The sequence below is a fragment of the Salarias fasciatus genome, chromosome 15 (genome assembly GCF_902148845.1).
Source record: "Salarias fasciatus chromosome 15, fSalaFa1.1, whole genome shotgun sequence".
NCBI lineage: Eukaryota > Metazoa > Chordata > Actinopteri > Blenniiformes > Blenniidae > Salarias > Salarias fasciatus.
Window position 1 is genome coordinate 20,572,717 of NC_043759.1, and position 21,523 is coordinate 20,594,239.

General features: G+C 47.2%; 1 protein-coding gene across 1 annotated transcript; it reads left to right on the forward strand.

Annotated features, from left to right (window-relative positions):
• Positions 1-725: 725 nt before the first annotated feature.
• Positions 726-21,132, forward strand: LOC115402304 (mitogen-activated protein kinase-binding protein 1-like). The gene is made up of 33 exons (XM_030110817.1): positions 726-827; positions 1,983-2,074; positions 3,696-3,758; positions 3,867-3,924; positions 5,168-5,338; positions 6,378-6,515; positions 6,637-6,819; positions 7,217-7,377; positions 7,814-8,003; positions 8,237-8,374; positions 8,466-8,653; positions 8,735-8,826; positions 8,929-9,054; positions 10,246-10,316; positions 12,144-12,265; positions 12,369-12,444; positions 12,523-12,634; positions 12,783-12,846; positions 13,094-13,204; positions 13,363-13,532; positions 13,625-13,662; positions 13,745-13,948; positions 14,037-14,179; positions 14,256-14,374; positions 15,274-15,456; positions 15,793-15,859; positions 16,013-16,168; positions 16,485-16,651; positions 16,931-17,530; positions 17,677-17,761; positions 17,927-18,009; positions 18,696-18,785; positions 20,327-21,132. Exons 1-33 carry the CDS (start codon positions 726-728, stop codon positions 20,560-20,562), a joined length of 4,599 nt encoding a protein of 1,532 aa, XP_029966677.1. The 3' UTR covers positions 20,563-21,132.
• The last annotated feature ends 391 nt before the right edge of the window (positions 21,133-21,523 follow it).

The following is a 21,523-nucleotide window of genomic DNA, read 5'->3' on the forward strand; positions in this document are numbered from 1 at the left end:
TAATAATGGGGTAAAAATGAAAGTCAGTACGTCTGTGTGTTTGTGTGTGTGTGTGTGGTGGTGGTGGGGGGGGGGGGGGGGGGGTCTATTGTTTCCCATGGAGCTATTGTTTTATACTCAACCCAGGTTTCTTTGCTTATATTCACTGTTTGCTTAGTGTCAACATATCTCTTTGTAGTAAAGAAGGAATTAATTGCATTAACCTGAGTAAATATCCTGATTAGGACAAAGATGGATTTTTCCATTGTGGCGCCGCTGAGTTAAACATCTCAGGACCGACGAGGCTTTTTCTTTTTTCCCACCTATAATCCTATTAAATGTGTTCACACAACAACAACAACAACAAAGGCGATCATTGATGCAATCATGGGACCGGTGCGGGTTCAGGTCCAGCTCCGCGGGGTCACGGAGGGAAAAGACGCGCATGGGTCTGCTGGGCGCACAGAGGCGCGCGCGCACAGGATCTGCAGGAGCGCCTGATGAGAAGCGACAGGAGGACGCGGCAGCTAAACCCACTCAAGAGATTACTGTCCACATGTCCCGGCTGCAGGAAGCCTGCCCGTCTCTGTAAAGTCTCTGCAGGAGAGTTGTTTTTCTTTCTTTCTTTCTTTCTTTCTTTCTTCTGGGTGGACGGCCTTTCGTCTTCTTCCCGCCTGTCCTCACTGGTGTTCCTCACCGTGGATGGTCTCCTGTCCTCCGAGCTGCGCCTCCAGGCTGCAGACACCATGCCGGGGGAAGGCTTCACCATCAAAAGGCGCATCAGGAAGCTGCTGCGCTCCCCTGCCACCAAAAGCAAGAAGAACAGACCAGAGAACCTCAGCAGTAAGGTATGTCCTCACGGCTCCTCTGCCTGGACGCCTGAGCAGCAGCCCGGCGCTTCTGCAGGACCTCTGTAATGTCTGAGCCAGAGTCTGGCTCTAAACCTGTGCTCCCAAAACAAAACTAGATAATCAACATTCCATCAACTTGAAGTAAATGTATTCAGAAATGTCTGATTCTTGCCTGACAGCACAGTTCATTTGTTCATTTTATGTCTTTGCTTGCTGGTCTGCATAGTTTCATTGAGACACACACACTCACACACACACTCACACGCACACACACTCAGGTACATTCATGATTACTCCAGACTTTATCAATGACACCAACAGCTGCTTTTTAAATCTGAGAGCAGACAGACTGCAGGACCAGCTGTCTCTTCCTCCTCCCTTAAAACACCGTCTTCTTTCTACCATTCATATATTAAAAGTATAATAATGGCATGATTCTGGCCTCGCTATTTATATATTATTACCCATTTATTTTTATTATTTTCTTCCACCTATGCATGTGAAGAGACGCAGCGATGAAGCAGCCCTGTTTTGAGTGTCTGACAGCAGAATATTTCACACACGATCCCCTTCAGCGCTCCATAGACTGGTGAATGAAAGGCTCAGCCGCTCTCAGTCATGAGTAACATTTCTTCCGAGTCGTTCAAAATTCTCCTCCAGTTGCTTTCAAGCCTTTTGTTTGCCTGCGTCTCACCTTGTTAGAGACGTTTCCCCTCCAGCAGAGCAGAATGAGCTTCATATGTTTCTCTTTAAGCGGTGATGTGTTGTGATTAGGGATTTTTATTAAAGCCGTAAGATTTTCCATTTTATTAGCATTTCCTAAACCTTTTTATCCTCTTGATTCATGGCATAATGTTTGTTTTTTTATTACAACACATTAGACTGTAAAAGTGTATTGATGGAAGTGGAGTGTGTGTGTGTGTGTGTTTTCATTAATGCATGATTCATTTCCTGTCTTTGTCTTTCACAGAGGTGTCAGGTTTCTGTCATGATACACTCAAACAGAATAACTTGCAGCTTTTGACCCAGAGTCGTCCTGACGTAGCTCACATTTGGTTTATTTGTTGTGTGTGTGTGATCCAGACTAACCACAACTCAACATCGTGTCTGCATTTTTCTCCTCGTGCGCTGACATGCTTCGCCTGCCTGCAGGTGACTCTGGAGAAGGTCCTGGGCGTCACGGCTACGGGGAACAGTGGTCTGGCCTGTGACCCCCGATCCGGCCTCGTGGCCTACCCTGCAGGGTAAGACCTGTTTTCACCCCTCCGTCGCCATGAACCGCTGAGATACGCAGTGTGTGTGTGTGTGTGTGTGTGTGTGTGTGTGTGTGTGTGTGTGTGTGTGTGTGTGTGTGTGCAAGCGTGCCTTATCGCTCCACCAGTGAGTACAGGAAGAGGAGAGTTCTGTGGGCTTTAACTCTGCAAACAGTGGGAGTGATTGAGTTAACCTACTCGTTGTAGGATATCCTCACAGCTTTATGGTTTTACAAACCAATGCTGTGGGACACAATCAGCACCCCTGTTTGGATTTTAAGCCGGATTAATACTAAGAAGGTCAATGGCTGGAAAGAAAAAACAATTACAGGAGAATTAGAGGTTTTTACTGTTTTGATACTGCACAGCCATTTCATGCACATATGCCGTGTGTGTGTGTGTTTCTTTTGGGTTCTGTTTGACATTTTTGAAAGCCTTGCACTTCCTAAAATGCACACAGTCTGGCAGTGCACCGTCTGTCTTGATTTAAATCTCTGCGAGCGGCGGTCCCAGGAATGCTGTCTGCTGGCTCGGAGCTGAGCGGCGAGCGGCTCGGGAACAGGTGGGCCGTCCGTCTGGGGGGGCTGCCGACCGACTCAGCTCCAAGAGGACGTGATCACCAGGAAGCAACACGCAGGATTACTTAACCACGAGTGACATGGGAAAAGCATATGAATGCAGATGGTGCTGAGACTGTGAAATCATAAACGGTCTCTGTTAGGAACCTTTGTGTTTTACTGAGTTGCCTTCTTAAACATTTCTGATGTTTTAACTGAGTTTGTGATCAGCCAGCAAGATAACAATCCGGTTTTATACCAAGGGGGTGGAACAGCCCTTTCGGACATGCATCTCACTGTTTTGAAGATTTTATTTGCACTGATCTACTGGAGTGCATCGACATCTCCCTACATGTCCACCTCTCATCGCACTCGCTGAATATTTTTTGACATTTTGAGTTTTCGCTGATAAAATGGTGTGAGACTGAGATGTCAAAATCGACATTTAAAGGCGACATTTCTTCCTTCTTTTCCAGGACACCAGTAAAACAGCCTTTGTGCCACAGTTAAAAAAGTCTTAATATCTGACATTTTTAAATGTGGCTGTTAAGAGCATTTCCTCTTTCTTCATTTGAAAGAAGCCGGTTCAGTTTCCAGAAGGGACTCTTTAAAATATGAACATTTAAAATCATTTTTTAAGTGATAGCAGTTATATTTATTATTTGGCCTGTAGCCCACGTTCCTGGCAATAATCAAGGAAAAGAAATGCTCTTGATTGGATTTAATAAATCCATTATTAAATGTTCCCCTGGAAGAGCGAATGCATGGCCGTTTGCGATGTTTTGTGCCTCTAGCTGCAATAATCTGGAACGTACCGCAGAGTTTAATTACAGATCAGCAGAGATTAGTAACATCAGGCGTTCCTCGTAGTCGCTGCTGGACTGAGGTAACTCTGTGCGGATTCCTGTGTTACATCACAGCCGAAAGTAGGCATTTGTATTATTAGACGCTATAACAAGTATGGACGCTTTAAAAAAGAGAGATCGAGCTGTTATTTGCCAACTTCCTCCGTGCATGCCATGTTATTACTGACATGTTTCCCCTCCGTTGTGCAGGTGTGTGGTGGTCCTGCTCAACCCCAGAAAGAGCAGGCAGCACCACATTATCAACTCTTCAAGGTGAGTTGAGCGCAATCTGCCGTTAGAGTCGCGTTAAACTGTCCAAAGCAGCAGTCGGCCGGATGAGTCACGCTGAGACGATGCTCTCTGTCTCTCTCGCCCTCACAGGAAAACCATCACCGCGCTGTCGTTCTCCCCCGACGGCAGGTACCTGGTGACAGGAGAGGTGAGAAAACCATCCGTTTTCTTCGTCTCCGCGTTCAACGTGTCTCAAACCACCACTTCCTCTCTCGCTTCCCAAGGGTTTTATTTTTTGCTGTTCGATTATTAACAGTGGGATTAGTGTTTTTAATGATTTAGATTTACACGTTTGCTCCAGAATTCAGAGAATTAGATCCTTCCAGATTAAGAAGGAGTTTGGATGTTGTGCAGAAAAACATCCCAGCAGGATGAGAGCTTGCAGAAAGTGACGCTGTTTCCAGTCTGTTGTGGTGTCAGTCTGCAGATTCTGCTGTGTCACAGCGCGCCGTGTCTTTTCAGTCAAAGCACCTCGACTGGGGTTTTGTTGTCGTTGCAACACGAGCCCCGGCAGCATAACACACCGTCCTAATCCCCCCCAGCCAATCCAAGCCGATTAGAGACTTCTCTGTGTAAGTGGATGGACGTTCGGTAGTTGTCGTGACTGCGAAGACCAAAGTTCAAACAAACCGGGGGAGAAGCTGTCCCTCTGCTTTTCACAAGAACCCAAACGCCAAATTTTGTCAAGTCCCTCCAATTCGCCGACGCCCGGTTGCAGATCAAAGCAGGTTTTTACCGAAAAATGAAATCTTTAAGTGTACATGTCCGTCTTTCGAGCCGCAGCTGACGTTACAGTCGCCCAGCAGACGTATTAAAGTTGTCTTTATACCTGCTGTGCAGCGTGATCAAAGCAGAGCACATCACAGCTCTGCCAGAGGATTTCCTGTAAGCCTTTAAAGAGGAGGAGCTGATGATATTCCCGAGTGAATGATCTGATAAGAAACGTCGCTCACACACTCATTCATCTGGCTGTAGGTCATTTGCATGCGGGGACGGGCCGTCTCTTCACCGTTTCTCTGCTGTGTGTGTCCCTCTACACAGCCCTCCGCTCAGTTGAATGTCATTCGTTTTTCACTGTCCTCCGTGCCGCTCGATCTCACACCTCCTGCATTAACTTTGACCTTTTAAAGGTTCTTCCACCATATTATAATCAGAGCCCGTACAAATCGCCCGGCGACCTTTCGATCCTTGGCGGGGAATAATATGAGCAGGTCAAGGGTGAAGGGTAATCTCTTAGAGAGCTGGATAGACTAGAGTGACAGGTGACGACTGGCTTTCCCTGTAGACTTTCGTACTGAACAAACCAAAGGATGTCTTTTATTTATTATCAAGAAGCGCTTTTCTCTCGGTTAACCCTCCCGGTCACACGATCCTGGTTTCTCCCTCATCAGAGCGGTCACCTTCCAGCGGTGAGGCTGTGGGACGTGGCAGAGCGAAGGCAGGTGGCGCAGCTCCAGAAGCACAAATACGGCATCTCCTGCGTGGCGTTCTCCCCCAACAGCAAGTACATCGTCAGCGTGGGAAACCAGCACGACATGATGGTCAACGTCTGGGCCTGGAAGGTTGGTCTCACTTAAAAAAAAACGTGGAGCCGACAGTGATGGATTGCTGAACAGGACTGCTGGGCAGCGTCGGGCCAGAGAGCCTCCGCTTGAAGCCACGGTTAACAAATCCGGTGGCTAATTAATCAAATAGTGAAGGGACACGAAATGTCCATAAAGGGACACAAAACAACAAAGAGAGGCAGAAAACCTGGAAAGAGAAGTAGCCATAAGATAAAACCACAAAACAACCACAGAGATATAATCTAGGAAATCTTATATCAGTGAAATTTGTAAAGCAAGACAAAAAAAACAAAATGCAACAAAGGTGAGTGGATGATCTAAACAGAGATGTCAAATTAGAACAAATGCAAGTGCACCTTTAAAGTGGAAACATGCAGAAATCTGACACTGAAGAAATAAAAAATTCATCCCAATATGCTAAAATTCTATATATTACTGCGACAAATTGGATTTAAGTATATCCTGTGCAATGAAAAGCTCCACTAAAATATGCACTGTTTAGCTGCAGGGAAATCCAAGCAACCACAATAACACTCACTGCACAGAGAGATGAAATAAAAAACATCTTTGAGTCCATCAAAACGGATGAGGAAGAGACCAAAGATGAGAGTTAGAAAAGAGAGCAATACAGAAAAATTACTGTTACCAAAAAAGTAGAACTTAATTCTTCAATAAGCTATTAATGCGCTGCATACTGAAAAGAACTGTTAGCCAGTGACTTTGAAATCGAACATTTTCAGTGTTCAGTTAAGCCATTTTAACATGGCGGTGTCCGAGCTGTCAGAGCTCGGACAACGTGCAAGAAACTGCAAACTAATGACAGTAGTAGGCAGTAAACAGGAGTTTAGTCTAATAGTAACATTAAGATAAATGCTTTCGCTGATTTTTTTTTCAACAGTTGCAGCTTTTTACAGCTGTATTCATTTGGTTTATCATTCGCTAATTTCCGTCAAACGCATTGAAGTTACGACATCCCATGAAGCCATGTCTCTGTGAAACTCACGTCTCTGTGGAAATCCTTCTGTTCATTTTGCAGAAAGACTTGATTGTGGCTGCGAACAAGGTGTCGAGTAAGGTGACCGGCGTGTCTTTCTCTGAGGACAGCTCCTATTTTGTAACGGTTGGAAACAGACACGTGAAGTTCTGGTATCTGGACCACTGCAAGGCGAACAAGGTAATGAAAGTCCTGTTTGAGTGATATCTGAAAAACGCCGGTGTCGGTGTGCGCGTCAGTGTGTGTGCCACCAGCGGTGCCCGGCTTTATCAGCCAACACTCGCCCCTCTGTGGTATTTAGGCCAGCGCTCCCGTGCCTCTGCTGGGCCGCTCGGGGCTGCTGGGAGAGCTCAGGAACAACTTCTTCTGCGACGTGTCGTGCGGACGAGGCTCCCGGTCCGACTCCACGTTCTGCATCACCTCGTCCGGCCTGCTGTGCGAGCTGAACGGCAAGAGGACGCTGGACAAGTGGGTGGACCTGCGGGTGAGTGGTACCGCGAGTTACTGTCAGGGCAGCAGTTTTTTTTCTGTTTAAAGATAACTGTGTCTCTTTGAGCTGACGCGCAAGACTGTCCCGCTTTTGATGGATGGGCGCGCTGGAACACTCTATGGCCTATTCGTCCTGCCTTTATTGTGGTTCTTAGTGCCGTGCAGCCAGTAATGCTTTGGGTCAGTACCCAGCTGTGGTTTTTAATCGCTCGGTGACGATGGAGGTGTGCTGGTCCCACTCCCGCCCTCGGCGAGAGGATCAAAGAAGAATTAGCGGCGGGGACAAGTACAGGATGTGTTTGGAGGTTTTCCAACGAGGACACTTCGGAATTCCTCTGTAACCTTTGGGCAGAACTGGACCCCATCTGATGTTTCTCCGCCCTCCTCTGCAGACTGGAGCGGCCCAGTCCCTGTCGCTGTCGGAGGATATGATCTTCTGCGGCTGTGCCGACGGAACGGTGCGAGTCTTCAGCCCGGCCGACCTGCGCTTCATCTGCACGCTGCCGCGGCCGCACCCCCTCGGCGCTGACGTCTCTGCCGTCACCGATGCCAGGTGAGGAGGAGCACGGCCTCCGCCTGGCGGCGATCCACGGCCAGATCAAATCCCCTCTATTTTTAGACGCTCCTGTCTCAGGTGGCACCTTGATTCACAGCCCTCAGTTGGATAAATGGCTTACAAATGACTTTTTATTTCTGAGAAAGCTTAAGTTCAGAGTGAATTACTCATTCAGATTCAACTCCTCTTGCTATACCTCTGTGGGTTTTCTTCATCTATCCTGACCTGATCCTGCCAGTCCCGGGACGCACTTGCTAGTTAATTGGTGATTCTAAATCGGTCTGGATCGGTGATTATCTGTCTCTGTTTGTCCTGTGACGGATTGCCAACCTGTCCAGGGTGTACCCTGCTTTTCGAAGATGAATTGAAGGGTGGATTTCTTGCCGCTGCGTCACGATCTTTACAGCTGTACCCAACCCGTGTCCCCCAACAGCCACCTATTTAACACCGAGCCCGGCGCTCATCACCCAGACGCCATCGCTGTCACCTACGAACCCCTCAGCCGGTGGCTCAGCTGTGTGTATAACGACCACAGCGTGTATGTGTGGGATGTGAGGGACGTGCACAGAGTGGGGAAGGTGTACTCTGCCCTCTTCCATGCATCATGCGTGTGGGACCTCGAGGTACAATTTCTATTTACTAATAACAAACTACAAGAGTGTGTGCTTACTGTATGTTAAAATTGCACAGTAGATGGAGCGTTGCTGCTGAGAAAACCAAGGCCGAGCCGTGGATTAGAGTTCATGTTAATTCCCCTCGGGGAGCGTAAATCTGTAGTACAAGCGCTCGGGTTTTATAAACCGACACCGCTTATCGTAACGTAATTAGTGCTCCATGAATCCCCCACTTTTCCCAGATGTTTCCAGATGTTCCCGGGGACTCGCTTGCCGGCGTGTCCTCAGGTGCGTTTCTGACCTGTTCGGCTGATAACACCATCAGACTGTGGCGCACGAGCGACTGGACACAGACTCACCCTCAGAACATCCTCAGCAGCGTGAGTTTCAGCTTGAAGAGGTTCGGTGTTAAAATGTGATCTTTCCTACTCATTTATAAAAAAAAATGTACTGTATATTGTTTCTTTATAGGATCTTTTGGATGTCCTGTACATGGATGGAAACACCGGCGCCTTGTTGGACTCAGAATGCACGGCCAGTGCCAGCGCAGACAAATCCTCGGACGGACAGTCAGCGGAAACCAGGACGGGCATCAGGACAATCTGTATCAGTCCAGACGGCAAACACCTGGCATCTGGAGACCGCAACGGCGTGCTGCGGTAGGACGGGAGGACTTCAGCTGACACCGAGGACGCGCTGAGATGACCTACATTGTAAAAACCTCATTCTGTGTGCTGCAGGGTTCATGATCTCAGCAGCATGGAGGAGATTCTCAAAGTGGAAGCCCACGACGCTGAAATCCTCTGCCTCGAATACAGTAAACCAGAAACAGGTGCGCGTGTGTGTGTGCGTGCATATTTTGCTTCGTGACTATAATGACGGCACGCTTGGCTGTGTTTTAGACAGCGTGATTAAACGGTCTTATCGCTGTCAGGTCTGAAGCTGCTGGCCACGGCGAGCCGGGACCGTCTCATCCACGTCTTGGACGCAGAAGACGACTACAGCCTGGTGCAGACACTTGATGAGCACTCCTCATCCATAACAGCCGTCCGCTTTGCTGGTGAGCCACTCGAGACTCTGTCAACATCTGACGACTAATCTTTCCGTAATCCTCGCTTTCATCCCCACTCAGTCCCACACAAAGTCCCGCTTTTTCTTTTTGCCTGCAGCGCTGCTCGTTTAAATAATAGACGACAACTACATGTGTAGTCAGGTGGAGATTTGTTTGCGGGAGCAAAGCCTTCGCTGTTGCACTGAAAGGCAGGTTGTCATAGAGGAAACCATGTAATTGTGCATCGTGTGAGAGAATGCAATCCTGCTAATACATTGGTGATGTAGTTAACACTCCAGCTACCATCGAGAAGTTTTCTGCTTTGACATTATGCTTGGGACGCTTTTTTAAGCTTTTCTCTCTGTGGTTATTGAGTTTTCTCCCACAGTCCAACAACATACATCTCAGGTTCATTTGCGTATTTAAATTATCCGTACAACACCGCGACACGAGCGTGAGAGATTGATTCTCTTTGCCCTTTGGTGGACTGGCGACCTCTCTGAGAGTGTAAAGTGTTTTCAGCCGTGGTGCGGTCTGGTCAATGTGCTGAAATGGAAAAATGGATGGATGGATGTACATAGAAGCAAATGTACACAGCTGTTGCACATCGATATTCAACTGTTCTGATGTGCAAAAAAAAAAAAAACATTCACAGACGCCACAACTCAACCACTTCAATTCCACTAATAACATTTTAATAAAACCTTTCTGTGTGCACCCCCCCCCCCTTTCCTTCCCAGGTACACAGCATCGTGTTAACCACATTTTTTTAATTCGCTGTGCAGCTGTCTCTAACAAAGTGGTATGAAATGGAAAGCTGTCTGTAACTCTGACGGATCGGATCGTGAAGTGCTCGTCCTTTGTGGGGATTCTGTCAGTCAAAAAGACAACAGACAAAAGTGTAGCCTCTGCTGTGCTGTTTTATTTGGCTGGATGTTCAATTCCTCGATATAGACAGTGTCACTCATACCAATGGGCCCACCGGGACAAAGACAGCACAAAAGTCAAATGGATTTTTAACTAGCAAACACATTTGATTTGCACAGGACATTGTTCTTCAGGTATAACAGAAAATACATTATTTTTGAGTGTTTCCTGATCTTTTTTTAATTATTTGCATTTTACCTTATTTGCAAGTATTGTGGCAAAGCTCTCTGCTTATTAAAGGGGCCGAATAATTACTTTTTGTATGTTCTTCAGCCAATGACAACAAGGTGAGGATGGTCAGCTGCGGAGCAGACAAGAGCATCTATTTCCGTACTGCACACAAGGTAACGTCTCAGAATGTTTTCTCACAGTGAAACGCAGATTAACAACCTAACAAAGGATATTTAGAGGTCCATACACACCTGAATGATGAGTTCAAAATGCATAAAATGGCATAATATTGAAATATAAGGGAGAAGCTGAGGGCTGTGTAAGAAGTATTGAATGTCATGTTCTGGTCGTAGAAGCAGCTGCTGACTTTTCAGTAGTTCAAAAGATACTCATTGATATATTTTTCCCAAGCGTGGCGAGTCACACAGAGGAGGATAAGTGAAAGGCCAAGCTGTTACCGGAGCGCTGTATCCGAACAGATCTTTTGGTGTGGAAGTAAAAAACTTACTCATGCATCAGAGATTAAGTCAGCCTTGAAAAGCTTGTTGAGCCCATTCAGGAGTTCGGAGAAGTTTTTTTTTTTTTTACAAGAAGTACAGTTCAGAGGCTGGAATCGGAGCAAGTTTACAGTTTAAAATCCAGTCCTGAACCAGAAGTCACATCAGATTGTGTCACTTAGAGGCTCGATGAGCTGCTGTCAACAGAAAGATTGTCAAATTGTCTCTTGTCTGAATCTGTTTCGACTAAAATCATCTCACTTGTTTCTTTCTGCTGGCTGATCTTTGCTCCGGCCTTCCCTGTAATTCAACATTAGTTGTAAAGAGTAACACAATGTATTTAGAGTATTCATCTGGACCACAGAGAGCAGCTCTTCGGCTCAGAGTTGTGTAGCTCAGTGGAAGAAAAGGTGGCCTTGTGCTTCTTTCTCTCCTCTGGCGTTGCTTCTGGGTTACTGGGGCAGTTTTTGCGTTCAGCCAGAGTTGCATAAGTTACAGCGTTCCTCTTCAACTTAAGACTCCGTTCGGGCCACTGCCCCGACACAGAACATTACGTTTCATAGCTCATGATAAACAAATGCTTGTTAGTTTAGAGTCCGGCCTCTCCGCGGCATCCAGACATTTATGGAGTATTTCTTTTGGGGAGTTATTGTGACGGGTTTGTGCTCCCGCTGCGCCTAATGAGCATCAGCATCGTCTGTGAGGGCTTCTTTATGTTTTCAAGGTCTCCAAATGAACTGCGACGGTCATATTTTCTGAATATGTCTGGATGATGATGAGGAGGAGGCTGTTCTTCTCTGGCCTCTGACTTCAAAACTGATTTGACTTACTGTATCTCAGTGGGAGTTTGTGAAGCAGATTCATCACCACTAAACTTTAATGGCTCGTATAAACCATGTTTGGACCTATTTTAAGAGAATGTAGCGTACTGATACTGAATACAATCACATGTTATTGACAAGTACAGAAAACTGACAAATCAAAATCTGTTGTTAAAAGACTGAAAAACTAGTAAAGCGCCATAAATCCTGCCTTCCTCTGAGTGCCGTCCCTCAGTGTGTTCCGTTTTAATAATGCGCTCGCAGCTGTGTTACTGTAGAGCTGCTGTGACTCACTGGCTGAGCTGTCAGCACGGTGTAGGTCAATCTAATGACTGATTCACTCATTCATTTCAGCTCGAGTAACATCAGTTTGTAGGAACGGCTTCACTGATCCTCATATGTTAACTCGGCCTATTTGTCTTGTTATTACTATTGAATATATTCAAATGCACTTTCTCCTTTCCAAGTGCAGTTTTCTTTCAAGACTAGAATCAGAGATAATTTTCCCTAAATGGAAACTTAAGTGGATTTTCCAGATATCTGTTCTTTACATGTATATTTTTGAAATGATGTTTTCCCTTTTATCTTTTATATTTGAAAAGAAAGATCGGGACTGTCGACACTCTTCTGGAAAACTTGTCACTACGAGTTGCTTTATTCTCTCTTTGTTGTTGTTCAACAGACGGACAGGGGCACGGAGTTCAGGCGATCCCACCACCTCGTGAGGAAAACCACGCTGTACGACATGGACGTAGACGTCTCCTGCAAATACGCTGCGGTCGGGTGTCAGGACCGCTGCATCAGGTCAGAAGCTTTTTTTATTTTTTTATTTATTTAAATGTTTCTCTGAGGCTGGTCATTAGTAAATCAAACTTTATGTTGATGCTAACTTTCTCCCTGACTGCAGGATTTTCAACATCAGCAGTGGCAAACAGAAAAAGCTCTTCAAAGGGTCGCTGAGCGAGGATGGCAGCCTGCTCAGGGTAACATTTCCCTCCGCAGTCTGCCCTATACAGGCTCCTTTTCTATGCATGTAGACTCTTTTGTGTTTGTTCTGACAGGTTCAGATCGATCCCTCGGGTCAATATGTGGCCACCAGCTGCTCCGATAAAAACATCAGCGTCTTTGACTTCTGCACGGGGGAGTGTGTCGCCACCATGTTCGGACACTCGGGTAACAGAAACAACATTTACTCCTGGCATCATATTTCATGCAGCCCCCACTGAGCTGGGGGTAAATTACGCTTTTATAGCAGCGGGGGAGCACTGCCAGGAAGCATTATATTGCTAAGAAGCTGTATTTTTTTTTTTTTTTTTTGCAGAAATTGTCACCGGGATGAAATTCACCAACGACTGCAAGCATTTGATTTCGGTGTCAGGGGACAGGTGAGAAAACCTCCTGCAGTATCAGAGCTGAGGGTGATTTATTAATCGACCAAAATATGTGTCATATATTCAAAATGAGGTCAATGAACTGCTCTGGTGAAAACGAGCAGTGAGGAAAATGAGGAGACTCGAGGCTCTGCGACTCGATAGGAAATGACTGTGGAAATGTGTTTGCAGACAGTTCCCTCAATATTCGGGCCGAAATGAAATCTTGAATATTTAATGCGTGAATGCTTTTATCTCTCAGCTGTATCTTTGTCTGGCGACTGGCTCCCGAACTGACAATCGCCATGAGAGAGAGGCTTTGCCAGCTCCGGCAGAACCCGAACGCGGCGCCCTGCAAGACCCCCAATCTCAGGTGACGCGGCTCAATTTCCATCGCTAACCCCGCTCCATGAACCCAGTGCCGGTGATTAAAAAATGAGCCCACCTGGAGGAAACGGGTTCGCTTCTCGTGAAATGACAGACTAATCCTCGCAGAGACTCTCATTGTTTTGATTCTCTCTCTCTCTCCAGGCGGGAGGTGTACAGCGCCCCGGCGCTGGGCGGCCTGTCCTCTGAGAGCGACCGTGAGCTCGAGGACGACGACAGAGTGGAACACGACGCCGCCGCCGCCGCCGCCATCGACCCCGAGGACAACACCACCTGTAGCTCCTCTGACAGCAGCCATGGAGAGGAGGACACAGGTACATGTCGAGTAATTTACAAGTCAACACGAGGAGCGAGGGAGAACATGCAAACTCACCCACTCACCCAACTGTGGTCTTTATTTGAGCAGCAGGTTCCGATGAAACGCAGGACTGGGGGCCGACGAAGGTAGGCGAACAACACAACCGGCATCGTCTCATGATAGACGCATCCCGTCCTTCACGTCTTCGTCTCCCGTCCTGTCCTCCAGCCGCCGGCAGGCGTCAGCCAGGCCGCCCCGGACTCCTCTAAACGTCCCCGGAGGCGCTGGTCTCATCGGATGGGCTCGCTGGAGCTGATGGTTAAATCCATGCTGGACCTGAGGCAACTGGAGACCTTTTCTCACAAGAAGAACCCCAACAATCCTCCTAACGACAGGGAGAGGCGGAGCACATCCCACCTCCAGGAGTCCCTGGTACGCCGGAGTGTAGGTTTCAGGGACGAGTGGATCCGATCGAGTGTAATTGCAGTGCTAAGTCACCTACGCTCATTTTCCGCCGCAGCAGTTGGAGGAGAAATCGAGGAGGCATCGACCCCAGCCACACGCCGACTGGCTGTCCTCCCACACGCCCAAGGGCGTCAAGGGGACTGACGGAGTCGTGCTCTACGCCGCGGAAAACGAGGACGACGCGAGTCCAGCGGGCAGGTGAATCCCCGGCCTCCGGCACGAAGTGCCACCCGAGCAGAACGGCTTACCCACTGCCTCCACCTTCCTGTTTCAGGGAGTACACGGTGAAGGAGCAGCGCTGCGGCGAGAGCCAGGAGGACAGCCGCAGCCCGGACAGCGCCTGCTCGCTGGGCTACGGCAGCAGGGAGTCCAGCCCGGACCGCATCCTGGACGGTGAGGTCTAAACTCTGGGGGAGAAACACAAATACGTCCTTTCTGGGATGTCTGTTAAAAAAAAAAAAAACCCAAAACAAAAATAAAAACAAAGATAAAAATGTCCACTTCTTTGTTTTTAAGCGTATATTTAAATCAGCTTTGCCCAGATTTCAATGTTGCATGTATTGCCGGAGCAGGCCAGGCATTCGCTTTCCTGGAAATCAAATATGGTCAACCTAGAAACACAGCAAAGAGCAGCAGGACCCCTGCTGGGCCGGACCCCCGAGAAGGATGATTGGCTCAATCTCATCTGCGGCGGCGTCCCTGGGTCCCGCAGGTGGATCGCAATCAGGCCATTAACCACTCTGACCTGACAGGAGGGAGCGAGGGAGAGACACACCGATGCACACATACATGTATTCCTGTCACGTAACAACATTTTATGCCTCAGCGAGGGCTTCCCCCGGCGCGGCCAGCAGAGGAAAAGGGACGCATTGTTCGCCTGAGTAAAACACAGATCAGCGCAAGAGGAACTTTAAAGACATTTCGCCCTTTGCGTGCTTAATTTCAGTATTTTCAGTCGTACATTACTTCTCAAAGTGTGTCAAGAGCAGGATTTAAAATTAGAAGCTGGAACGTTGGCGAAAGCCCTGATATCTCCTCAACGTACAGTAAAGCTGGAACCCGCCGAGAGGGATTTGAGCACACACAGCGTAGGATTTTTCTAGTTCCCCACCTGATAGAAGCATGTCAAATAATTCAACCACATAAGCCTGGGCTGTACACCGGCTGGTCATTTGTTCGGGATTATCTTCCACCTACTTGGTTTATCCAGCACGTACACTCAAGCCGAAAAACTGAGACGTTTTGGTTTTTCTCTGTGTCACATGTCTACCTCTTCCCTGCTCTGCTTTCAGAAGATGTGGAATCTCTGAGCCACGACAGCTCTGATGAGGAGAAGGAGGAGGAGGAGGAGGAGGAGGAGCAGACGGCTGTGGTCACCAGCATGGACGAGGCTCTGAGGCTGGTGACCGCCGGCCACGGCCAGGAGGATTTCCTCAAGCAGAACTTTGAAACGCTGGCGGAGGGCTGCGGCACAGGTAGCGGCGGATGCTGGGCCGGTGTCTGCCAAATGAGTAGCCTTATAGTAGCCACAGGACTGAGATTTCATTCAGCTGAACAGTGGATTCAGTGGATTGGCCTTAAAAACTTTACATCCAAGGAATGCCTTTCCCCAGTCTTTCCAGCTCTTTCCTGTTACAGTAAAATAAATAAACGGAGTGTAAAATTACTAAGAATTTCATTAAAACCCACATTTTTTCTTCTTTAATCGGCCTCACACAAACGAACAATGACACCATTGATTTGCCTCTTGCTTCTTCTCCACTTTGAGCGTCCGTTTCCCTCTTTGTTTCCCTCCTGCCGTCCGTCCACAGCCGAGCAGAGCAGAGTCCAGAGGATCAGCATGTCTTCGCGTTTCCTGGCCAGAGGACATAACAACAGGTACCGCCGGCCGCTTCGGACCAGCGATCGGTCGCAGCTATGATTGCAGGCCCGTGCGGACGGGAGCACGCTGTTCTCTTTTGTCTCAGGGAGGTTTTCATGATGTCTTAATATTCTTTTTATCCTTTTTCTCTTGTCTGCTCGTCTGTGTAGAGCGCTGCCTCTGTCGGTTAAAGCGAATGGAAAGGAACAAGGGAGCCACTCAGCGAAGCCCCTGGTGTCTAAAGTACGGCCGCTGATGGAGGATGGAGAGAGCAGAAGCATGGGAGATAAGACCCCCGCGTCCGCCGGCGTCACCGAGGGGCAAAAGTAAGAAGAACATACAGAGCAGCGATTGTGTGAATTTTATTTTTAGACAAGCTGATAACAGCACTGATGGATAGTTTGAGAGAGAAAACAAAGCACATTGATGTGTTTACACGGGAATTATACAGTTGAAACATACATGAGATACAGATTTTTGCTAAAATGTATGATAGATCGATAGATAAATAGTGATTAGCTTATAAAGCCCACCTCGCTTCCACTCAAATCCATCCCTGAAGACCTCAATCAAATGACGCTGAGCTGTTTCTCTGCTTCGTTGTGTCATATTTGTTGTTTTCTCCCTCCTGTTGCGTCTCAGCAGAGATCCAGAGAAAGACGACGCTCCTAAACATCGACCCCTGCAAAAGAGGAACTCAGGCTCTCACCTGTGGAGACAGTCCGACTCTCCGTCCAAAGCTGCTCTGCTGCTCTGCACGGCGTCCGCCTTACACAAATCCCACTCGGCACAAAACCTGTCCACTGACGGTACGGTTCATCATCATTTCGATCTTTCTGAATGTATTTGCTGCTACTTTCATAATATTAGATTTTTTTTATTGCTGAACTACAATCTCTGCCTCGGCAGTGTATTTACATATAAAATACATTCCGTGTGTCAGATTTTCTCCATAATATAAGAGCCCAGTCCGTCTGCTCCTGTTGTTCACAGTGTGACTATGAGAAATTGCTTCGCAGCTGACAGATTTAATTGAGCATTGCTTCTGTTTCCGGAGACAAGTTGCATTAATCTCTCTCTGTCTGCAGCTCCTCGCTCCCCTGTGCCATCTAGTGACCGGAGGGAGTCACAGAAGAGGCCTCCGCAGGTTTTCCTGAATCCTGACCCTTCCAGAGCCTCCTCCCCTCCCTCCTCTGGGTCCCCGCAGTCCCCCCCGTCCCCTCTGCCGTGGGAGAGCCTCAGACTGAAGCCCCAGCACTCCTACATGAACCCCACCGCCAGCTCCGCAGCCAAAAGCAGTCGCTCCTCATCTCTGATCGGCGACATCCAGGTGGACACTCCGCCTCCTTCCCCCAACTTCCCCAAGGGCCGGAGGTTCTCCGAGGAGCTCGGGGGGGAGCCGCCCCTCCTCACCTCGTCGCCCGTCACCGCCTTCCCCCCCACGTCTTCCCCTCTGTCCCCTCCTCCTTCCAATAACTCCTCCCCGACTCCCGTTCACCGCACGGTGGCCGTGTTACCGACGACCCCCTTCGCTCAGAGCGTGCCCCCCTCCCGCATCCCGCTGCCCAAGCAGCCTCTCGGCCCCCGACGCAGCTTCTGCCTGGAGGTGAAGCCCAGCGCATCCAGGACGTCCACGCCCACGGCGGAGGCTGGATGTGATGCAGCTTCAGCTCATGGGATGAGACAGGGTAAGGAGACAGTCAGCCATTTACCGGAGATGTGTCATACACACACACACACACACACACACACACACACACACACACACATACAGATAATGACCTAACCTATTCCCTACATGTGGGTTATGTTGCTTCTGTCTTGTTATTTTCAGCTCGGGCTCGGCTGTCTCTAAGTTTGGATCCTGTTTCTCTCAGCTCCCTGCCTGCGAAGCAGAAAACCGACTCAGTTTCTCAATGGTACAATTTTACATCCACCTGTTTTGGACATATTTCAGCAGGAGTATAACGAACGGTTATCTGCTTCATGCAATTTTCTTAGTAACTCTTTCTGTTTTGATCGAGCTGTAATCATAAGATCAGCATTTCTGCTGTCTGATGTACATTTGTGTCTTTTATTCCCAGTGTCCAGGAGCCAGGTCAGGCGGCTGTAGCTAAAGAGTGCCCTCTGGTGCCTGAACACACCCTCACATCAAGCCTCCAGCCAGGTCTGGTACCCCAAAACTTCCCATCAGCCAACGTCTGTCCTGTTTATCAGTGAAACTCTGAGACTTCTGGTCTGTTTTGACATCATGCTTGCTGTCTTGTGTTCGTTCCTTCGTCTCGCTGACTTCCTGCTAACAACGATCATGACTCACACTGCATCTCAACAGTTAAATTCAGCTGCCGATTGATGGTTAACTTTTTGTTTCAAAAAAACTTATGCAAAAGGTTGATAAGTGCATCCCGTCTTATTCCCTGCTCTCCTCTCTCTGCATGGTAATCCTCTCTCCGAGGCAGCACATTTCATTTCGCTTCATTTCATTTTGAAAACACAGACGCCCATAATGGCCATCAAGCGATATCCAGTCCGCGTCTGTATCTACAACTGTGTTGTTGCTGGAGGACATAAACTGTGAAATCCTTCCTCTCACTTTCTGGCAGCTCCTCCGCTCTGTGGGATCGTGCTGCAGCCTCCTCATGCGCCTTTTTCTTTTTCCCTCAAAGTTTCCCTTCTGATACCGAGAGTGCTTCTTTAATGCTCTTCAACCTTTTACTCAGTGTTCGCTGTGCGCCTGCTCTGCTCGATTACAGTGTGTGCGTGCGCGCGTGTGTGTGTGTGTGTGTGTGAGCGTGCTGGTTTGCCTCATGCTGAGCTGTACTTGAAAGTCCTTCTCTCCGTCTCTCTCTGCAGATTGTTCAGTCACCTTGGAGGCTTGTCGGCAGGTCACCGCCGACCTTCACAGCAGTCTGAGGAAAACGGTCTTGATGTACACCACGGTCAGTGTGTGTGTGTGTGTGTGTGTGCGTGTGTGTGTGTGTTCCAGAGTTTAAAGAGAGGAAAGGAGAGGTTACCTGTATATGTTCAGGAAAAATAAATAAGGGTGAAAAGAACAGCTGGGAAATGAGGAGGAGTGAACTTTTCTTTTTTAGTGATTCAGATAATTTATCATATTTGTTTTCAAAAGCTCTTTTCTCTCACCTGCACACACTCTTCTCTTTATTGATCGCTTTATATCCCGCCCTCGACACGCCAGCTTTCTACCATGATTGGTCAATGCAAAGTACCTCAGGAATATTTGTGCTTCTTCAATAAGCCTGCTGAATTGTGGCATTTTACACAATTCTGTGTTTAGATATCAGCTTAACTTATTAATAGAAGAAAATGTGGATCATTACAATCATGCTTCGATTGTCAAAGATGTAATGCAACACATGACATTTCTAGCTAAATAAATACTTGTGCTATTCTGTGCATTTCGCATTGCTCTAGCACTGTATTCATAGTCCTGCCTGATAATGTCTAATCCTCTCCTTTTTTGTAAAGAAGTATAATATCCCCAGGCGATCAGACTGCTAAACTAGATACACTGGCGGCTGTTTTGCAATTTGTTTAAAAATGTTTTTATTGTATTTCAATTTTTAGAAATAGTTTGGTGTAATACTGGAGCGCCCAGTGTAAAAGCCAAAAACAGTTTCTGCAGCTGCTGAGAAACACTCCACAGGTCATCCTCTGGTTTTGTTTGATCTGTTTTTTCAAACCGAGCACTGGAGACACTGAAATCCACATCAGTGTTTGAGTAAAATGATGGTCCACATATTGTACCGTGGTTGAACAATTGTCTATTTAAAGGGAGTCTACGTTCAAGAAAAAAAATACTTATTAGTTGCTTGCAAGAAAATCTCTGTCCAAGCCTCATGTTTAGGTCTAGTCCATTTTTCTAGATAGAATAGAAACTCTATTAAGATGGATGGAGTGACTGAAAACTCTCATGTGCATGAAACCCATTTTCCCAATTATTTCATAGCACTCTATTTTCAAATAAACTACAAGTTAAAACCCAACAAATCTGCATCCTAATCCACTCGTTGGAAACTTTGACAGTGGCCATGCGATGCACACACACACACACACACACACACCTCTGCATGTTCCAGAGGGACCAGAGCCAACTGCATGCTTTGTCACACAAGAAAGTTTCAATCCTTGTCCTGATAGTACATACTCCATCGCTGAAACGAGGAGCTGGCTGCACAGGAGAGGAGCCCGACAGCTGAAAGCTCCGTCTCCAATTCTACTTTTAGAAACTCCAGCTACCTCCAAAAGGCCGGGGTGTGAAAACAAAGCGTTCCTCAGTTTACACCGCATGTATTAGAAAAGTCTGGACACGCAATCGTGTCAGCTGTTACAACTAAGTTTTAATATTTTCTGAGTTCTACTTCAGTGGAGATTGTTTTTCTTTTTCGATTATTGGATTGCGTCGTTTATCATCCCTCGCTGACTTGACGTCTGATTTGCTTTGTGTGTTCGTGAACGACAGGTAGTGGAGAGCGACCAGCAGGCCGGTGAAGATCAGCAGGCGATGAGGAGCATCCTGTCTGAGGCTCTTCTGACGGTGAAGTCGGAGCTGGACTCTCTGCCTCACCCCACCTCAAAGAGTGAGCGTCTCCTCGTGGACCAGCGGGGGAGGATCGAGGGAGACAAGACGATGGCTCTGCTGGAGCAGTACGCCGAGCTGCTGCTCAAGTCCGTGGAGAAGAGGCTGGATACCAAGACCTGAAGGGACGCTCCACCCAGATAACAGGAGGAGACATGTAGACACACACTGTGAACTGAACTGTTGTTATATGCACCTACATTTTTTTTAAAAACCATCTTTATGAACTGGAAGCCGATGAGATCTAAGTGTATACAGAGAAAACAAATTCAATAATGTTGAGCACTGTGCACTGAACAAAGAACCGGTTAAAAAGTTGCCTTGTTTTTAAATTGCCATTGACATTTGACATAAGAATAAACTCATCAGAATGTAGCCTATATGTGCAGACAGCTCACAGGTTTGGTAGGAATAAAGAAAAAGTGCAGTTTATGTGGCTGGGAAGAGGAAGTCCAGTTGATATGTGAGGAGAGAGATGATATATCGGATGAAAGATAAGTGTTACGTGAAAGATTTGGAAAAAAAACATTCTTGCCACTAATGTTAACATTTCTTCTGTGAGCCAAAAGCAGATAATTTTGTAGTTATGACTACACGATACATCATTCATACGTATGTGCTGCTTCATGTTTCTTCTGTGTTAATATAAATGTTTAATTTGTATTTTCTATTTGTGTGAAATGTTCCTTCTGTTTGCTACATATTTATGTTTGTTTGCTTAAAATAAAGAGTGAAAAATACTGAACCTGATGTCATATTGATAACTTTATTCAGCAGTCACACCGATAGACAAAGGGCCGTGCAGTGGTGTTCCCGGTTCTCTGTCAGAGTTTGCATGTTCTCCTGCTGCACGCAGAGGTTTTCTCAGGGTACTCTGGTTTCATTACAGTCCAAAAAAGCAGGTGTTTGAGTTAAATGATGACTCTAAATTTCCCGGAGGAGTAAATGCGTTTGCCATTTCATGGGGTAAAACAATACTAAAGGTGGGCGGATCCAATAAAAGAACACTCCGTGATCATTTTCCAGTCCGATTCACTCATCTCAGTTAGTATCGTTGTGATCATAAAGATATTATCGTGCAAAA